Source organism: Oreochromis aureus, linkage group 14 (assembly GCF_013358895.1).
Source record: "Oreochromis aureus strain Israel breed Guangdong linkage group 14, ZZ_aureus, whole genome shotgun sequence".
NCBI classification, from domain to species: domain Eukaryota; kingdom Metazoa; phylum Chordata; class Actinopteri; order Cichliformes; family Cichlidae; genus Oreochromis; species Oreochromis aureus.
In genome coordinates, this window is record NC_052955.1 from 4,196,169 (window position 1) to 4,215,078 (window position 18,910).

Sequence of the window (18,910 nt, forward strand, 5' to 3'; positions counted from 1 at the left end):
ATCCTGTAATTCTAACAGATTTTTTAAGCAGATGCTCTGTTCTGCAATATTACACAGCTGCATTAAAATGTATAAAAAACGTTGTTATGATTTTGGTGCTCAGTGAATAAAGATTAAAAACATCAAAATGAACTTATAGCTGAACATACCATCAAGTCACAGGAAGGCAGGATGTAGTCTGGATCAACCCTTCAGGAGGAGGAGAGAGAGCGAGTATGTTTGTCTTCTATTGTTGTATGTTGGGGGTTATTTTTTTATTGCTGCTTCTATTTATTTTATTCCTGCTCGTTTTGCTGCTGTAATGCTGTGAATTTCCCAATCATGGGACTGCTAAGGGCTATCTTATCTTATCGTTACATTTCCAACCTAATGAAAGGACATTTCCCATCTGCTGTTCTCTTTATATGACCTGCATGAAGCAACATGGTAAAACCCTTTTTGTTGTAGTCCATCCTCAGGTCACTCATTATTAAACTGCCCTTCATGCCTTTTGTTGACCTCGTGATTTTTTCTGCTGAGGTCAGGAAAAGACAAAAGAGGGTTTTTTTTAAATTATTTGACCACAGTTGTGGTTTTCAGGGTTTTTTTAAAAGTTATTTCCCGTTTTATTTTGTAATTTCTGTTCTCTTTATTCCTCTGCTGGTTTCACTTCCTGTCTTTTTCAGTTTTCCCTCTTGATATTGTGACATTTCCCTCATGATCTAAGAGAACAAGCTGGCGAATTTTCTCAACCGATAAAGGAAACATTTAATGCTTTATCCTTCAGAAACATTCACATTCAAAACATTGTGTGATTTTATTCTCTGGACAGGAGTGCTATTATGGAATATTACTGTTAAATATAAGCAGCAATTAAAGCTGTCAGACAAATGCAGTGAAGTGCAATATAATAGATGTAGAAAGTGACAGGTACAAGTTTATATCTTCATTAATCACTGAAGTTGTCAGGAGCCTTAAGTGTATTTAAATAAGGAGTGCATTCTCAGTCTTGGCTCAGCTTCCCAAGATGCATCTCTGTGGAAAAGATGGAGGAAAAACAAATGAATTTTATTTTTATACACCTTCATGTTTGATAGTTGGCATCTGGATGGTTTCACTGAGATTTTCATGGAGAATTTTGTAATTATTTGTACATTTAGGTGAAAAAAGAATTATTATTGGAAGATATACAAGCAGGAAATGTGCAGGGAATTACATCATCAGCTCATCTGACAACCTCACTGGCTATCCGGGACTTCATAAGTGCTGATGATGACTGAAGATGCAGACTGTACTTAGAACTCTGAGCTGTTGCGACCAATCACAGAGCTCTTAGCAGCACCATAATGCCCCACAACATCAGAGCTGGAGCACTGTCCCGCTGCAGTCTCTGCTGTACTTGCTGCTCCGGGCCGCTGTGATGCTAATCAAGCAGGACAGCCTGAGCATGACCTACTTCTGTAGGTGGCTCCTGCAGGCAGGACAGTCACCCTGAAAACAGCCTGAGCCGCCTTCTGCCAGATGGAGGCGATGATACCGCAGCTCAGGCTTTCCTGCTTTATGATGCCAGTCCTCTGGGTCAGTGCTTCTCAGATGGGTCGGATCATTACCACTTTATGATCACGAGCTGCACATGAATCAGCAGCGAAAGATTTGCTTTCATTTTCTTAGCTGTTTCTTTATCAGACCAAGCCGTGACATCTGTCATTGCCTAATAATTTACTACATCTATAAGCAATAAAAGGGGAATTTTTATGTTCATTTCCAGGTCCATATTATCAGACTTGGACTCTAGAGGTGGCTTTGCATGGTTCATGATAATCCTTGTTTAATGACCATGTTGGGAAATCCCCGCTCCCTGGCATCAGGGAGTAGAAAAAAGTAGAAAAAACTGCCCGAAATATGACAGACAATGAGGACAATTAATAATAGGCCCCTTTTTATTTGTATAGCAGTATTCCTTCTGGTCTCCAGGTAAGAATCTTCTGCCCAGGCAGCATCATGTTGTCTGTCCATGTTATTCATTTAACAGATTATTACAGCTTGTTTGAGTCTACTCTATCTTCCTGCTGCACAACAAGTGTGAGCTCTCCAAAATACAAGGGCCACCTATGAATGAATGAACCATCAGGCGCTGATGAATATTCCGGTGATTAGGCCAGCTGGCTATCATTCCCCAGCAGTGATCCTTAATAACCGTTCCAACGTGTCCATCCCAGACAGCTCGTTCCTGTTTTTTTGCTTTCAGCCAGACTGAAAATGAGCTTTTTGGAAGCTGCAGGAAGCTTACACCAGCTGACCTGACAGCCAGTGTTTTGTCTGTGACTCCACATTTCCTTGAATCTGAACAATGAAGGTGAAAAGTGCAAAGATAGCACAGAGACACACAGACTCGTGTGCCATGTTGAAACTAATCAGGATCATATTTTGAGTGAGGCTTTTTTGTGGATCTTTGCCCACCTCAGAGTCACAGGATTTCTTCTATGCAAGTTCATTCCAGCTCCTAAATCTGATGCAGTTCTGCATCAGCTGCAATCACAGCAGCGACTTCAGAACACAAACACTGTTTTCAGCATCACTGCTGTCACCCGAGACCTTTAATATCTGTCCGCTGAGCAGGCACACTGATTAGATCAAGCCGGACACTTTAGAGGCCAAATATGTGGATCAGAATTTTAGGACTAAAATGAAATGCTTATTTTTTTAATGGATCAAATTATGGACTTCTAACAATAATATAATAGTGTAACATACTTTCTCCTGTGTGGGACAGTTGCAGTCGTCAGTGTCATCAGTGTTCTCATCAGTCATGCTAATTACTTCTGTTACTAAGAATACCCAAAGTTACTCCTAACAGTATCATTACACAGAGCCTGGTTGTGATTTGAATGATGTATTGCCAGGACAATATGACTTATTTGAATTACAGTTGTAAAGTCAGTTGAAGTCACCTGAGGGGCCGCTGTGACAGCCCTGGACCCCCAGTGGTGCCCATAGCCCCAGTATGCCCCCAGTATGATTGTGAAATGATGGATTCTGTATCATGAGTTTGGCTTCTAAATAAAACAAATTAAATGAAATTACCTGACTGTGGTGACCCTGTTGATTCTGATTGTGTGAGCCAAATACAATCACACATTTTTCCTGCTCTTAAAAAAACAAAAACACCCCAAAACCCAATAATTTGAAATGTCTGAATTTATATTGCGAATCCCAAATGTAGGCAAAGCAGTCCTGATAAATGACCGTCAGTTAAACAACCATGGGAGGGATCTTTGTTTAGCAATCGCTTGTAAATGCTTCGGATATTTTAAATCTATAAAGCTTCACTGTTTCAGCAGCTCACGTTCAAATGCTGTATTGAATATGCATGAAAGTTGTCTTGGCTATTGGAGGACAAGTGTGTCAGGTCTCTGCAGCTTCATAGCGGAAAACCGGAGATCGTACTTTCAAAATAAAATCAAACAGCTACAGAAAGATCACAAAACATGCTGGCTTTTGGAATTTATTTAGATTACATTTCAATTAATCTCTAGCTGTAAAAGTTTGAATGGACAATGGAGGGTTTTTCTACCTGCTTTAACAGGATTGCATATAAGTAATATTTCACTACCAGTGGAAAGCAGGTGAGACTTTTTTGCTGTTTAACTACTTTTGGTAAGTTTTCACAGTTACGCACAGTTCACATGGTTTGGGGTTTTATTGACATATACTATTTAAAAAATTGAATTTAAACCTGTTGGAAAACAAAATTGAGAGTTTGTAACAGCATAAATGTAAAGCCAAATGAAACTTAATTTGAAATATAAACATTTCTGGCTTCTGTGCTGATTTAGCGTTTGTTCACAACAAAACTTGACTTACCTGCTTGAATAAAGGTCACACTGACTTTCTGCACTCGTGGTGGTATCAATTGGTATTACACTAAAGTGTAGCTTAGCTTATACCAATTTCAGTTAATATCTCTTAAACACAAAACAAAGATGTTTATGAAATAAAGTCATAGCAGTTGTTTCTTCACATTATCTTAATAGCTTGAGTTAATCTTGAAAGGTTTTTAAGTCATTTTAAACACAGCAAATAGATTAAGCACCCTTAAGGCCCAAAGTGGCATGAGACGTTTTTCAGAAAAGAAAATGTCAAGAATTTACAAGATCGTAGAATCTTCAAGTAACACATTCATTACTTTCGACTGACCCAAAACTTTAAAAATGACTTAAATATATGTGTTTCAAATTTACAACCGAAATAGTTTAGAGCAAGTTACACAGTCAAAGTGAATTCTTACTAAAAGTAGGAGAAAAAAATTGTTTCGGTTAACTGGAATAATCTAAGGACCTTGGAAAGAAAAGTGACTGGACTTCAATAGCGGGTCAACGACTCTCTTAAGAGACAACTCCCACTAGGGCTTAAATAGCTGGGACTCTTCACCATTTGGTCTTAGAACTGATGAAGCTTCTGAGATGAGAGGTGAAACGAAAATAATCTTAAAGAAGTCCAGTCACTCTTCTTTCCAAACTTCTCAGATTACCAAGACCTGGATGACTGAGAACCTTCACTGACTGAAGAGACTAACATCTTAAAAAGAATAACTAGACTTTTAGGGAAAGAGGAAATCTACTTAGTGCACTTAAACCACTAAATGAAAAAAAATGAGAAAACCGATTACTTTCAGTCTTTAATTCAGTGAAAAAGCATATAAAGTGCTTTTAAACACAGGGATTTGGAGGTGGAAGTTTGGGTGGGGTCACTAAAAATATCAAGGTGGCGCAGGACAGGAAATTGTGAGGGACATACAAAGTGACACAATACAAATGACAGAAATTGCAAGATTAATAACAAGGTAATGTTTCAACTCAGGGTGTCGTCCTCTCTCTTTATTAAAATTATTACCAACATAGAGCGGTCTTGTGGGGAGGCCAGTGACCCCACTCGTCCCCCCTTGGTGGTTCCCCTGATTTGCAATCAGTGCTTTAAATAAAACTTTTTAAAATGTTGAATATTAAACTGACTACAACTATAACAAAACTTGGAAATAGTAATCAGGAAATAGTAATAATGTATAATAAATTTTAAAGAAAGTAATCAGAGGAACGGTGACGAGCAGCTGATTTATTTTGAAAGGCGTCACCGGAAGTGCGTCTCCTCGGTGGGTCGTGCTTGCCGGTGTCGGTGTGTAGGAGCGGCCGGTTCCTCCCAGCAGCCACACCGTTCAGAGGCAGAGCTTTTCTTCACACTGCTGCAGCGGCACACACCGGATATTCATCTCATTAAAACACTCACGGCTGGAAGCGGCGAGAGAAGAAGGACTCTTTCCTGGCTCTGTTATCCCTCCCCGTCCCGCCTCTCTGATTTGGGTCGTCTTTGCTCTTTTTCCCCCCATTTTTATTTTTTATTTTTGTACATTTTTTGCCTGTGACAGTTTCTCCGTGGCGCACTCAGGTTTCTTTTGCTGACATGGTAGATTATCACGCTGCCAATAACCAGTCGAGCGTCGGCGGGCCGCAGACCTACATGGAGCAGGAGAACGACTGGGACCGAGACCTGCTGCTGGACCCGGCCTGGGAGAAGCAGCAGAGGAAGGTAAGGCAGCCGAAGTCTCGGGGCCCAGCTGGGCCGAGTGGAGCCGGGCTCGGGGGAGGAGGAGGAGGCGGGCAGAAAGAAAATGGCAGTGGAGGAAGGATGGGATGGGGAGGTCAGAGACCGAGTGCGGGCCTCGCTTTAGCTTCACAAACCCCGCATCTACTCCCTGTGCTACTCACCTTCTCTCTCCTCAGCCTGGGGGTCCTCCGAGCTCTACTCCTCGGTGCAAAGCTCCACTACTCCGCCCCAATAAGCTGGTTTCCTCCTCTCTAATTCACTGAATGAAAAGTCCTGAGTGTGTGTGTGAGATGTTAGCTGCAGCTTTCACTCCTTCAGAGGTGATTTTTTTCCCCCTCCTCTGAGTGGAAACAAGGCGCCACATTGTTGCAGAAAAATCCACGCTGTGATTGTGCAGACAGCTCAGCCTCACCATAACCGCACAGCGGACTTTCTGAAGGCTTCATGCAGGCGGCTCGCCTCCCTGGCTCGCCTGCTTGTGTGGTTGGTGGCAGGCCGATAAAATTGTTGGAAGATCTGACCGATACTGTGGCGTTAAAGGCCGATATTCAGAGAATTTCACGTTGAGGATTCTTTGCGTTTCGAGAGATGCTTTGGGTGATATTCGGGGCAACTGAAATTCTTTCGCGGTTAACTTTTTTCTCTTCTATCCTTCAGAGTGCTTTAGTCATTGCAGCTATTCTGAGATCGGTTATAAATGATTACATAGTGATTTGCAGATCCCGTGATGATCGAGGTTATTTAATCCCAAGCCACAGTGCCAAGGTGTTAAAATGAAATAAAGCTGAGCTGTCAGCACGAATGCTGTAGGAGCAGGGTACTTCTCTCTGGTGTGACAGTGGTTCTTCTCTCAGCTCTGGACGCCCACTTCCTGAGCTGCAGATTTGAACCAGCTTCAGGATTATTCAGCAAAAATGTGAAGAAGCCAAATAACATGAAACCACTCAGTTGGCACCGTGTGTGTGTGCATCTGGCTATTCAGCCTCACGCTTCAGATCACCAACACTCTGATCCCAATAAGAACATTTGGATTCTTTTCAATAATCTGAAGCATGGTCCCATTCCTTCATTTTCCTCTGCTCTGTTCACTTCTTCCTCCTGCTGTCAGAGCAAAGGCTGAGCTAGCTTTTTTATCCTTGAACCGCTTGATATTCTGCAAAGTCAATGTAAATGATGTTACATTAGAGCTGCTTGATTATGGAAAAACTACTTATTATTTTGGTTATGTAACATGATTACTCCTAAACTCAGACTCTTATACTTATTTAGGATTGGTTCCCCCTCAAACTGGAATATAATTGAGATGAAAAGGTGTTGGGGGTGACGGCTGCTGCTGGGTCCAGACTAGCAGATGTGGTTGAGCCTAAGCGGCGAGTGAGTGCTGTGAAAATGCAGCGGATGAACTGGATGTGTAACACAACACCAAATTAGGTCTTTGTAGGGAAGAAGAATGCGGACAAACTAATCACTTTATACTTTCCGATTAATTACCCAGCCCTGTGATGCACCCACACTCTTACCACATCACTAAACCGCTCCCACATCAAATGTTTTACCTTCTAAATCCTCAGAAGGGAGCGGCGAGGCGGTCTAATGGAAGATAATTTGAAGTGAGGAATGATTAAGAGTATCTCTTTCATTGACTGGCTGGATGACTGACATACTTTTTGGTGGTGTGACGGCATGCCGAGCCTCGACTCCTGCATTGCTGTTAGGCCACTCAGCATTTTAGTCATCGCCGACATCACACTCCCTCCACCTGAGGTTAGGCGTCTGCGTGTTTGCCCACACATCGCACGGGTCAAAGTTTCTTGTAAAGGAAAAGCTCTCCTACCAATCATTAACAGAGCGGGAGGCCTGCAATACAGACCTGTGCTGAGGTCGGGTCCTGCAGTGGAGGCCGATGGGTGTTTGGTTGATTGGGGACACGTCCCCTTGCCAAACATTTAGCTAGAGTGATGGAGGTAGGGAGGGGTGCAAGGGCAAATTCCTGCAGTGTATTCATTCAAACTCACTGTGCCAGTTACTACGCAAAAATGTAGATATGCCTCCCGCAAGCATATCGAGACAATTGGCTATAATGAGTGTGGGAATGGCTTGTCCTCCCTGTGTGTGTGAGGGGTGAGTCTGAAAGGTCAAAAACAGGAGCGGTGTGTCACAAGCAACATTTTCCATCATGCTGACTGCAGCCTATTGACAGTGTTGAGTGATATAAGAGTGGAAAATCAGCTGGGTTTTTATTAGTTTGGCCTTTTTATTTTGGGGACACAGAGCAGCCCCACCTATGGAGTCACGAGGACACTCAAACACTGAAACTTTTCAGTAATCCAGAAAACAAAAACAAATGCAGGAGGTGCTTGAAAAGAAGACGTTTGGCTTTATGCTGCACCAGAATAACTTGTTTCAGGACTCTCCTGTGAGAGTTATTTCAGCTCTTTGGCAGAAGCAGCGTTTGTCCTTGTAGTTGTCCATTTTGTACATTTCTCAACACCCCAGAGTAGCTGGACCGAGCCCACGCGAGTCCAGTAAATTGCAGTTTGTTACAGACGAAGCTCCTCGCCTGACAAACATGCAATTAAGTCTTTCTCGCTGCTCGGTCGCACGTCCAAACACGCCAAAGTACGCTGTGACGCCACCGAAGGCTTTTTCTTTGTAACTGTTGCCGCTGTGGCAGACTGCTCATGCAAATCCAGCTCCTCAGCGACAGTTTGAGGCTGTGCATACTTTTTCGTGTCATGTGGCAGTGAGGAGGCAGGGCCAGGTGGGTGGATGAGCTAACGAGGTAAGTAGTTAAGTACACACAAGCTAAAGGGCCCCGGGTGCTTGGCATCACCAGAGAGGGGTTGTTCTTATTAGTCAAAGTGATACTACTTTGAGATTAATTGCCCCACCAGTAGCTTTAGGATGGTTCACACAAAAAGGACAACGGCAGCTGATAAATATGTTTTTCAAGTGAAAGATCCCAGGTGAAGATTTCTTCTTTGCAAAGAGACAAAAATAAAAAACCTACATGCCAGAGTTTTCTTTTCTTCCCTCATCTCCTGTCAGGAGCTCGGAGCAGTGATTGGGAAACGTTTCCTCTCGTAAATCAACTGTGGTCACCGACTCTGATGGTTATCAGAGCTTATTTTCCTACACTGACAGCCGTTTCAATCCCGCAGCCTGGTTGTACTGAACTGATTGTGATATGGATGCAGACATTGTAACTGACTGAAGGGTTGTGGGCGGTAGACGGGGTATAATTTCCATTTTACACTACCTGTCAGGTGTCTCGTTGGGGCGATTTATACCTGTGTTAATTACGCTTCTTATTTCTCAGACAAACAATCCTTTACAATCTGAGTTGATGTGTTTCAGTGCAGATGTGTTCTGCAGTGTGATTTGTTTGCAGTGAGCCGTCCCCCCCCCACACACACACACACACACACACACGCTCAGATACACACACAACACACACACTGATTTTTCTTCCATTGCTGGCAAGGTGGGCAGCTGGGCACAATGATAGTTTGTTCTTTTGCCGCCCACTTTCGCATGCTTTCTGTGGAGACTGTGTGGCTGGAAGAAGAAGGAGAAGAAAGTTCAGATGGCCCGGTTTGGCTCAGGATGAACTGTGAGTGGCATTTTTGTCAGGACAAATGGACCGAACAATGCATCCTGCACCACACTGCATGCAAAGGCTGCCAGGCTGCTTTTTTTCCCCCCTCTCCCAGCCTGCCTTCCTGCTCCAAAACAACATTTAAAGGAATGAAGGGAGCTGAAAATGTCTGAAGGAGTTTGGCTAAAAAGCCTGTTTGTTAAACAGCCTTGGTCACTGCTCAGTATGGAGACAATAAAAGGAACCATCGGCCTGGGGTGTGGTGGATATAAGAGGAAGCTCGTGTGTTGAAGGAGAGATCAATAAAAGCTGTTTTATAAGATATCAGAACCAAAAATCAGTGTTTTTAATGTTTATGGTTGTTAGAGTAAATAAAGTGCATATAAGATCCAATTTCCAAAAGTATTCTGATCTGAAGTTAAACCATGAGTAGCTCTTCTGTTTGAAGGAATTTTGGGAGGCTATCCTCCAACTAGCTGCTGAATTTATGCTCTAAAAATTAAAATGCAGTAAAAACTAAACCAAAACAAAGAGACTGTACTGTGTTGTCTCTGGTACTATGTTGGAGTTAGGCAGCTGGTTACACAGTGAGCCAATCAGAAGCAGAGGAGGAGTAGGTATGATGGAATATCTTATCTGACACAAATGCACTGTAGCTGTACGTGTGGTATCAGGGAAGTTGATTTTATTGCCCAGTCCGAGTCCTCTTGGACATCGAGTCAAAGTTTTTGGACACTGGATGCAATTATGTCTCTTACATGGAAGATTTGATTGAATTATAGCTGCGGGATATTGGCAGAAAACATAATAAATATGGACAGTGTTCATAGCTGTTCGTATTGGTCATTTGTTAAAGCTTTTATTTAATCAGGAAGTCCCTTGAGAATAATCCTGTATTTTTTATTTTTTTGGCCAAGAATGGAAACTATTAAAAAGTTCCAGAGATTACAAATAACGAGTAAAACAAAGAAGGTCCAGTCGAGGCTTGGATGTTAGTTCTCGTATTTGCTCACAGTAAATGTAGAAAAAAATTATTTCTTTTGCGTGTAAAGAAGCTGATACAATGGTTTGCTGCCTGTTTTATGAATCTACAACTTTAAATTTGAGTGGATGATCTTGCTGGACATGATGAGACAGGTTAGTGAGGTTACTCGTCTCTTGTGGCACAAAACCTTTTTCTTCTTTTTTTTTGGTCTCTAGTTAAAACGTCGCTGTTCCACTCCCCAGCGCCTGAGAGAACTTCAGTTTTTGTTGGAATTTCATTACAAACATAACACATGGATGAAATCTTTAAACTAGGCAACATGTTCTCTTTGCAGAAAGAGGCGGATCCAAACTGTCCTTTGGCGTCAGGGTCTTCACATATCACTGCGTTGCTTTTGGACCAGAGAGATGATGGTGGTCATGGACTCTCCTGTAGGTGGATCAGGAGAGTCCATGTTCATGTCCCAGTTGGAAAGTTGTTGTTTACAACTTTATTTTGGTTTGCTTTCACATTCACTTCCAGTCACCCAGAAAGTTTAGGGACTAAAAGTTTCCTGGTTAACTTTTATTATTATTATTATCGTCATCATTAACCCTAAATGTTAAAATGTGCACTTACTCACTATATGAGTGGGTAACCTTCGTGCCCTTTATAAGCGTCCTTTTATGACAGTTTGCGTCATGGCACCAAAGGCTACTCTGTGCTTATCAGGGGAAAAGCAGCAGGTTTCACAAAATGTCAGGATTCGACGCCCTGTGAATGAGAGCAGGCTGGAGTTTGCTACCATTCACGTTATAATATTTAAAGAGATTATGAGCTCTGGGAACTTGTAAAGGGCGCTTTTATCTTTTTCTTTTTCTTTTTTTTTGATATTTAAAGCGTAAACAGTCATTGACCTGTAAAAGTAATCAGCACTTAAGGTGGGTAGCAATAAAATAATGATTAGTGAGGCGTCATTGTGATGGTCCTGGTGTATTTTCTGTGCTCTGCCTGCTTGAAGCAGATGGGTTAGTTGAGGTTGTAAATTTGTGCCCTCGTGTTTTAATCGTACATCCAGTTGGCTTTTTTGATGGGAGATGATGGAAATGCAGTTTTCAGTTATTCCCTTGCTAGCAGCTGCTTCTAGGTCAGCTGTGGGAAAGCCCTGTGCCACAGCTGACCGTGATCCAGAATCAGCTCGTGAACCTAAACAACAAACCAGTCAGTCACGCAGACAGTCGGAGCGAGCAGCGAGGAATGTACCCCTCTCTGTTTCCCCCTTTGTCTTCCTCTCTGTTCTGCCATTGGCGGCGGTGAGAGAGCACGCAGGGGGAAACATTCCTTTGGTGGCCTGTTATAGCCTGTTAGACCAGTGGGAGGGGGTTTTGGACTAAAGGGGGGCGGGGTGGCCTGTTTTTGCCTGAGATGGGGGGGGGGTTTGCAGGATTGCAGATGTGGTCGGAGTAGTGGAAAAGAGAACTTTCCTTGGGGGCAAAGGGTACTTGCTTGGGGGGTGGGGGTGCAGTGGGGCGGGGTTAAAGGCAGTTACAATGTGGCGGAAGTTGTGGCACCAAAAACATGTTTTGTAGAAGCGGTTTTAACTCCATTGGCTGCACTTTGGAACCATTTAGTTTCTTTCTAAAGCAGCAGTCAAGTTCAAAGTGCAGATCAGTCGTTGGCCGTCACATCATCCAATCAGCTGTGAGATCATAGTGCCCGTGAAGCCCAGGGCTGATGTTGGTCAGCTGTAGGCCTGTGTGTAGAGGCGGCGGAGCCTAATGTGTCTGTCTTACAAAGAGGTCTCTTTACGGTCGGTTTCCCTCCCACTGTCTTTGTGTTTCGGGACTCGAGTTTGTCTGAATGTCGTGGAGACCACAAATCCCCGGGTTCACTTTCTGGCTGACATAACCTCGGCTCTCTTACTAATTGTGGCTGTTCACAAGCTTGCTTCTTGGCTATTGCGCATAGTTATGAGGATTAGTAAATAGCATTTCCCAGTGATGAATTGAAATTGGCAACAATGGAGACTAAGAATTTCCGTTTGGTTTCCTGCCAGTTTGCATGTTGATAGTCTTTAACTCTGAGCTCAGATCCCCTTAAGTGCATCCTTCACAATGGGATTTGAGGGGAATGCACTGGTTCTTTTACCCTCTTTCTGTTGTGTTAAGCTGTGAGCAGTTCAAGGTCCAATATTTCTATTGACCTCTAATCTAATGATTTGCATCATGTTAAGGTATTCTTTACACTACATTCTGGTGGCTACGAGGTGCTGTTTAACCACTTATCAAGAGCACATGGAAAACCTCTGCAGATTTCAGCCTTGCTATTTCAGTTCTGTATTTGACGACACCCCCTCAGCTTTCGATGCTAGTATCGTTTTCTTCCTTTTTAAATGAATCAGTTAATGGAAACTTCAGGCTGCGATCTGGGTGTGACTTTCTGAAACCCAAACCAAATGTGTGCTAGAAATGTCAACTGTCTTACGACGTGACCTGTGCTCATTTAGCTTCTGACAGTTGGTGTCTAATTAAGACACTGAACGTTTCATTTTGCAAGACTAACATTCATTTAAGTAAAGAGTGGAACTGAAAAGCCTCAGAGTGGTGGAGTTCACTGAGCTCGTGGGCATGTAAATGGGTGAATTATTAAATACTACCCAGTTTCCCAGTTGGAACATTTGTTTTGGGGAAGTACTTTGATTAGCTGTGGATTTAATTGAATTTTTAATTTACATTTTATTAGTGAACCAAACTGTTGAAGATAATCGATCTCAAGTCTCCAGCCCTGTGGATGAACTCAGACTGCACCATCTTGGACCACAGCTGGTGGTGGTGGTCCTCCTTTTGCTCTGCAGTCTGATGAACTTGATGTAGATGCACATAACCCACTTAATTTAATCATCTACAGTCAATGATGATGATTTGAGAGTGGGACAGAGCTAAATGAATTGTATTCTCTTTGCACAAAAAACAGTTCTGCAACGATTAATTGATGATTTTTGATGAATGGGGTTCATGTGGAGCTGATCCCTGGTTTAGGGTCGTCACTCCTCATGTCAGAGGTTTCATAAGTTTTGCACAGAGTAACTGTGGATGTGCCTTTCCTCTGTTTCAATGTGTGCGTTCTAATGCAGACCCGGTGGGTTATTTGGAGGAAAACAGCAGAAGAAAGAGATGTGTGTTTAGGTGTGTGTGTGAAGGGTGGGGGCATCATTATATTGTGGGTCTTGGTGCACGGGGTTGGGAGCAGTTAAAAAGTGAGGTCCCCCCCCATTACCAGCAGAGCCCCATAGCTGTGGGCTTGTCTGTTTGAGGCTGCTGGTAAACACTGCACAGTTAAACACTGGTTCCTGATGTGCCCGCCCCCACTGCACAGCGGCGTTTAAGTCGCTCTGCGTCGTCCATGGTGCGTTCAGGAACCAAGGGCACGAACTGAGGAACAAACTGAGAACAGTGTGGTGTTGGAAAAAGTTCCTCAAACACTGCATCTGTGTTGAAGACCACAGTAATCTTAGCGTGCATCGCCTCTGAATGCGCCTCATTGAGATTTGGCATCAGACCAAAATCTGCATTCAAACCAGCAGTTCATAATAAAAAAAAACAAAAAAACATGCATCACCAAAACAGCAGCAGGATAAAGTTAGTTGGTGCTGGGTGACCCTGAAAATGTATCTTCCAATACCTGCGCTTTCTCCTGCATCTCTCGCCTGTCTCCATGGCTGCAGAGTGCAGAAAGCAGTCATACGCTGCCGTATCTGCGAGGCTGCACAGCGCTCTGCAGGCTCTTTATTTTTGGAAACACCACTTCAGAGCTCTGCCATCATCCTGCACCGGTGAAGGGGGGGAGAGAGTCGGAATTCAATGAAAATTTGATCAGAGAAATTGAAGAACATGAAGCAAAACCTTGTTCTCACTGTTGCTATTTCAGACCGCTTCAGCAGCCACGAAGCGGCCGACGCGTGGTTTTGTTTCTTACATTGGAGGCTATAGTTGGATGTGTTTTAAGCGGCACTTTTAAGGTGCTGTTTTCAGTGTGAAACAATGCATGTGTATACGGTTGGTGTTGCTTTGTCAGTGCAAAGGATTGCAGAACTAAACTAATATGCTTGAAAAGCTTCCTCCTTTCTCTTCCTATTAGTTTATTTCAGCAAACCTGACATCGCAGGGACTCTACAGATGTGTCATCTGTTAAAAAACAGCCTTATTTTTATTTGTTGAACTCCCCCCGTCTGTTTATGGGTGAGCTCTGTCGCTCACCTGCCTGTGACTCAAATTAGCAGGTTGTTTTTAAAGAGCAGGTGTGATTCTTGTGAAATGGGTGATATTTCGGTGCAGATCAGACCTCAGCATGTCAGCACTTGCAGACATAAGTGTTGGCTGAAGCAGTTTTCACACTTGCACTGCAGCTCTGAACTTTTCTACACATTTCCCGACTGAAGTGCCCGTGGGAGTGCAAATATCAGAGCAGAGGTTAGCTCCTAGTGCAGAAAGTCAACGACTGGGTGCCTTCCTTCGTATTCTTTCCAAGCATCCACTCACCTCAGCTGGGTGGAGAGTTTCCAGTAATGTGACTGTTTAAAGCAGATTATTTCCTGCTGTTCACTGCATGTGAGAAGGGAAAACTATGCAGAGTATGCGAACCAGATTCTCCTGAAATTGTCCACAATGTTTGTATGAAAATGGGTTAAATTTGTATTTTTCAGGTCGTCCCCTGGAGGCTGGTGTGGTTGTATGGCAACATCTGTTTGCAGCTGCTGCTGCCTGCTCAGAGATTACATCCCAGCTCCGATGACAAGCTTATACCCAAATCTGACAGATACGTGGGGAGAGGGATTAATAGGCACATGATAGTCCTGATTGGCTGTGAATTAGGAAAACGGGTTGAACATATGAACGAGGGCATTTTAAATGAGAAAGAACGCCAACAAAAAAGTTTTAAACTGCTCCAATCACCTTTGTTTACGCTCAGATGGATTTCATGGGGACTTGAACTAGAGCAGCAGTGCACAGCTGATCATCTTGGCTGAGTTCAGGTCATAACCTTAAAGAGAAAGCAGGGCTTCTAATAATATTTTTGTTCTGTAGAATAATACCTGATGGAGAGCTGAATGTTTAGCCACACCTAAACAGGTTATTCTCCCTCCGGTCTGGGTGTGTGAGCGAGATAAGAAAACACACACACACACACACACACACAGTACTAGTGTAGTAACAGAAGGCGAGCTGGGATGGTAAAGCCTCATGCTACATCTGGGTCTTAGACACACATCTGGATAGCATGTTTAGCTGTGTTTGGGGTTTACACTGCCTCACATTCTGACGGCTGCAGAGCTCTGACACAATTAGACCAGCTTTAAAGAAACAGCTGCAGTCACCTGGAAATGAATGACAAAGCATCCAGAGATTTGCCTAAACTAAGCACAGTTCAGCTGGATAAGACGCACAGCTGGAAAATTTTGGTTACTTTGATTTAAACCTTTGTTGTCCCAAAATCTGTCAGTGCTGCACGGCTACCTGAGAGATCGTGGGCTAGAGTGCCTTGATCTCCTTGTTGATCTTGGTGACACGGCACACCTGCGCCACGCTCTGTTAGAGTTCCATTATGGAAGGACAAGGAAGGAAGGCTCGGCACTAGCCTGGTTACTTGTAGCAAGTAGATTGTCAAATATGAAAAACTGAAATGTTAAAAAAGTTACATTGGTAAATATTTTATCTGAGTCATTAATACACCTGAGGCATCCTAATCGGTGATGAGTGAACTGAATCATGGATGGTTTTCTTGTATTTGTTTCCTTTTTTTTGCGTGGAACCAAACTCGACCCTGATGGGGAATCACCCGATGAAGCTCTGCAGACATCGGTTAGTCTTTGTTGTGGTGTCGAGACCGGTGCCTCGATCTATGACGGTGACTTTAGAAACCCGGTAAGAGGAGTGATGAGGCAAACGGAGCATGATTCAAACTCATTGTGGATGAGTGTGTTTGTTTCCTGCGCGCCTGTCTCCGATTTCCTCCGAGCTCCTGTTGTTTTATTTAACAGCTTTCAAACTGGGGCACTGGGCGAAGAGGTGAAGAGGAGAACCCTGCAGGGACACACACACACACACACACACACACACACACACACACACACACACACACACACACACACACACACACACACACACACACACACACAAAGAAGTGTAATGCTTTCCAAGAAATGTACAAAGAGTTGGCTCTGCTGGGATCAGTGTCATTTTTCTGCTGCTAATTCTGACAAACTGCCATGCCAGTCCGCCCAGACTCACGTGAAGCATCCATATAGCATTTTTAATTTCTCATTGTAGCGAATGCATAGCGATTAGAAAGGCACATTGAAATGACTGTCAGGCTTTTGTTATGCTTGGTGCAGAATTTTAAGGTAAATTTGGGACTGCTTGGACACCTGAAGCAGAAACCTTTCAGCGGGGTATCAGTGGAGCCTGTGTTGGTTTCAGGGCACATAAGAGACGCATTAAATATTTACTGATTGTGCCTGGCCTTCAGGTTGTGGTGCGCTCATTTAAAGCGAGGGTGCTCGGTTCCCCTGATAATCCCACGCAGCACTTTTCCTCTGCACTGTGAATCTCAGAATTTATTTCTTTGTTTCTCCTTCTGTCTTAGCCAGTGTCGTTAAGGCAACAGAATCAGACAAAAGGAGAGACGTTGCTGCTATTTTTCGGCCTTTTGGCCAATGGCTGCTCCAAACGTGTTATTTTGCATCTATGTGATTGTGGCAGTGGGCAGTGCAGGGGTAAGCTTTCTCAGGCATCTTCAAGAGCAGCCTGGGGCCTGATCATAGCTTCAGCCTGTTCATGAGGAGGGTCTCTGAGACTCCAAGCCTGAAGCTTTGGATGAATGGAGTGAACAAAGGTGGGCTGTGCAGTAGGGTTTACATGAAATGAAGACTTTAAATTGGTTCCTGATTATTCTACAGAGAACAGAAGCAGAAATGAAGAAGGATTATGTCAGCCTGTTAGTGTGAGACTGGATTTAGGCTTGCAGGCAGCGAAATGCAGAGCGCTGAAGACAGATGGCTGATAAACATCTACTGCAGGTTCATTGTCAGTTTATGCAGCTGAGAAGTCGAGGCTCCAAACATGCTGCTGCTCTGGGCCTCGGGGCCTGAACTGAAAAGTGGAAAACAGTTGAAATCTTCTTTTTGCTTTACTTTTTCTGCTGCAACTTCATAAAGACTATTTTTGGAAAGGAATATATATTTTTTTCAGTCAGGTATGACCCAACCTGTGCTCAGAAATGGTCTTTTTCATCAGTTTCTACTGTTTCTGCGGTGACGATGCTCGTATTAAATAGTGAGACTTCAGTTAGTTTCATCTGATGTCACAGACTGCAGAAAATCCTTATATGGTCATCTCAGGCTGTCTTAAAGCCCCACCCACCTGCTGTTTAAACCTTTTTATGACGGACAGCCAATCATAAGGAAGCCTGCTTGAAAGACAAGGAGTTAAGATGCCTTGTTTCAGACTGGAGTTCTAAATGAGGATTATTTTGATTCTGTGAATCATGCAAAGCTACTCTAGAGAAAGTCAAAGTCCCCCTTTAATAGCATAAGAATGGAGAAATAATCTGTTCATCGAACTTGAAAATGCATTTATCAATGTAAAGGCCTCAGCTGTAAAGAGCAGACCGAAAGTCACACAGAAGAGGAGAAAAGATGATGGAACTGCAGCTCCGGGTTCACCTCTCGAGTAGTAGTAGTAGTGAATAAAGGGGAAGGAAGGCTCTGAGGTTTGTGTGGCTTTTCTGCTCCGTCCCTGTTTCAAATATAAAGTCACCGCACACGCAAACAGTCAGGCGAGTCCTCTGAGTCAGACTGGAGAGACAGACAGACAGATACTGTGTCTGTGTGTCACCTCTGCGTTAATGGACCAGATGGCGGGCAAAGAGTGGAGGGAATGCCTGCAGATCAGGCCGACTGTACGCTGAATGAAAGCACACAACAGGGAATAATTGGGCTCCAGTTTTTATCTGAGCTGTCACATTAGCAGCGTTAAAACATTTGTGAATAACGCACGCTTGTCTTCATGCATGCTTACAATTATTGCATACAGAAAACAGAAGCAATTAAGTAGTTAGAGCGACGCTAAATCAGCAGGGGCCCGTCTTTTTCTCATCACTTTCTGTTCTTAAAGTATTTTCAGCTGCTTTTTGTAAGTCGGTTAACATTTGAATCCAGCTGCTGCAGTGCACCGTCACGCCACTCTGCCGCTGGTCTCAATGTGGGTCAGGGAAGTCCTCAGCGCCATTGGCCACGAGCTTACTATCCTGTCTGATCCAATCAAAGCTGGCCTGCAGGGGATTATTTAGCTACCGTTCCCCCAGTTAACAAAGATCCCTCTGTTGGCTCTCCTCTGAGTCACAGTGCTGTGGGAGCACACAGCAGCATGCACGTGCAGTTAACACACATCAGGATACTCTGGAGTAGCTTCATAGTGGCATAGCTTTATATCTGGTGTGTGTGTGAGAGCTGTGGAGACACGAGGGCTCGATTCTTAAGCCGCAGCATTTCCTGTTGAACTCACGACCGCAGTATCACAGCTTCTCTGCTGACATTTTAGCGCCTTTCTGAAGCTGAAGCGTTATTTTTGCTTTCAGTCTGGCAGCCATGCAAACACGGAGCAGATTCCAGATGTGCTGCTTTGTAAAAAGGCAGGAGGACAGAAGTGCAGATATTTAAAGAGCAGAATAGTTTTTCTTTGGACATCAGGTCCTGAGATGCGTTTTAAACA

The 18,910-nt window shown here is 43.5% G+C and overlaps 1 protein-coding gene across 4 annotated transcripts in view; it reads left to right on the plus strand.

Annotated features, from left to right (window-relative positions):
• Positions 1-5,139: 5,139 nt before the first annotated feature.
• actn4 (actinin, alpha 4) overlaps positions 5,140-18,910 on the plus strand; it is a 58,936-nt gene continuing 45,165 nt past the window's right edge. For 2 of the 4 annotated variants that reach the window (XM_031741773.2, XM_031741772.2), the window contains exon 1: positions 5,140-5,562. In XM_031741773.2, the coding sequence (XP_031597633.1) occupies positions 5,437-5,562 (126 nt within the window). In that variant the 5' untranslated portion in view covers positions 5,140-5,436. The remainder of the gene's footprint in view (positions 5,563-18,910) is intronic. The other 2 variants (XM_031741775.2, XM_031741774.2) reach the window with 1 other exon arrangement.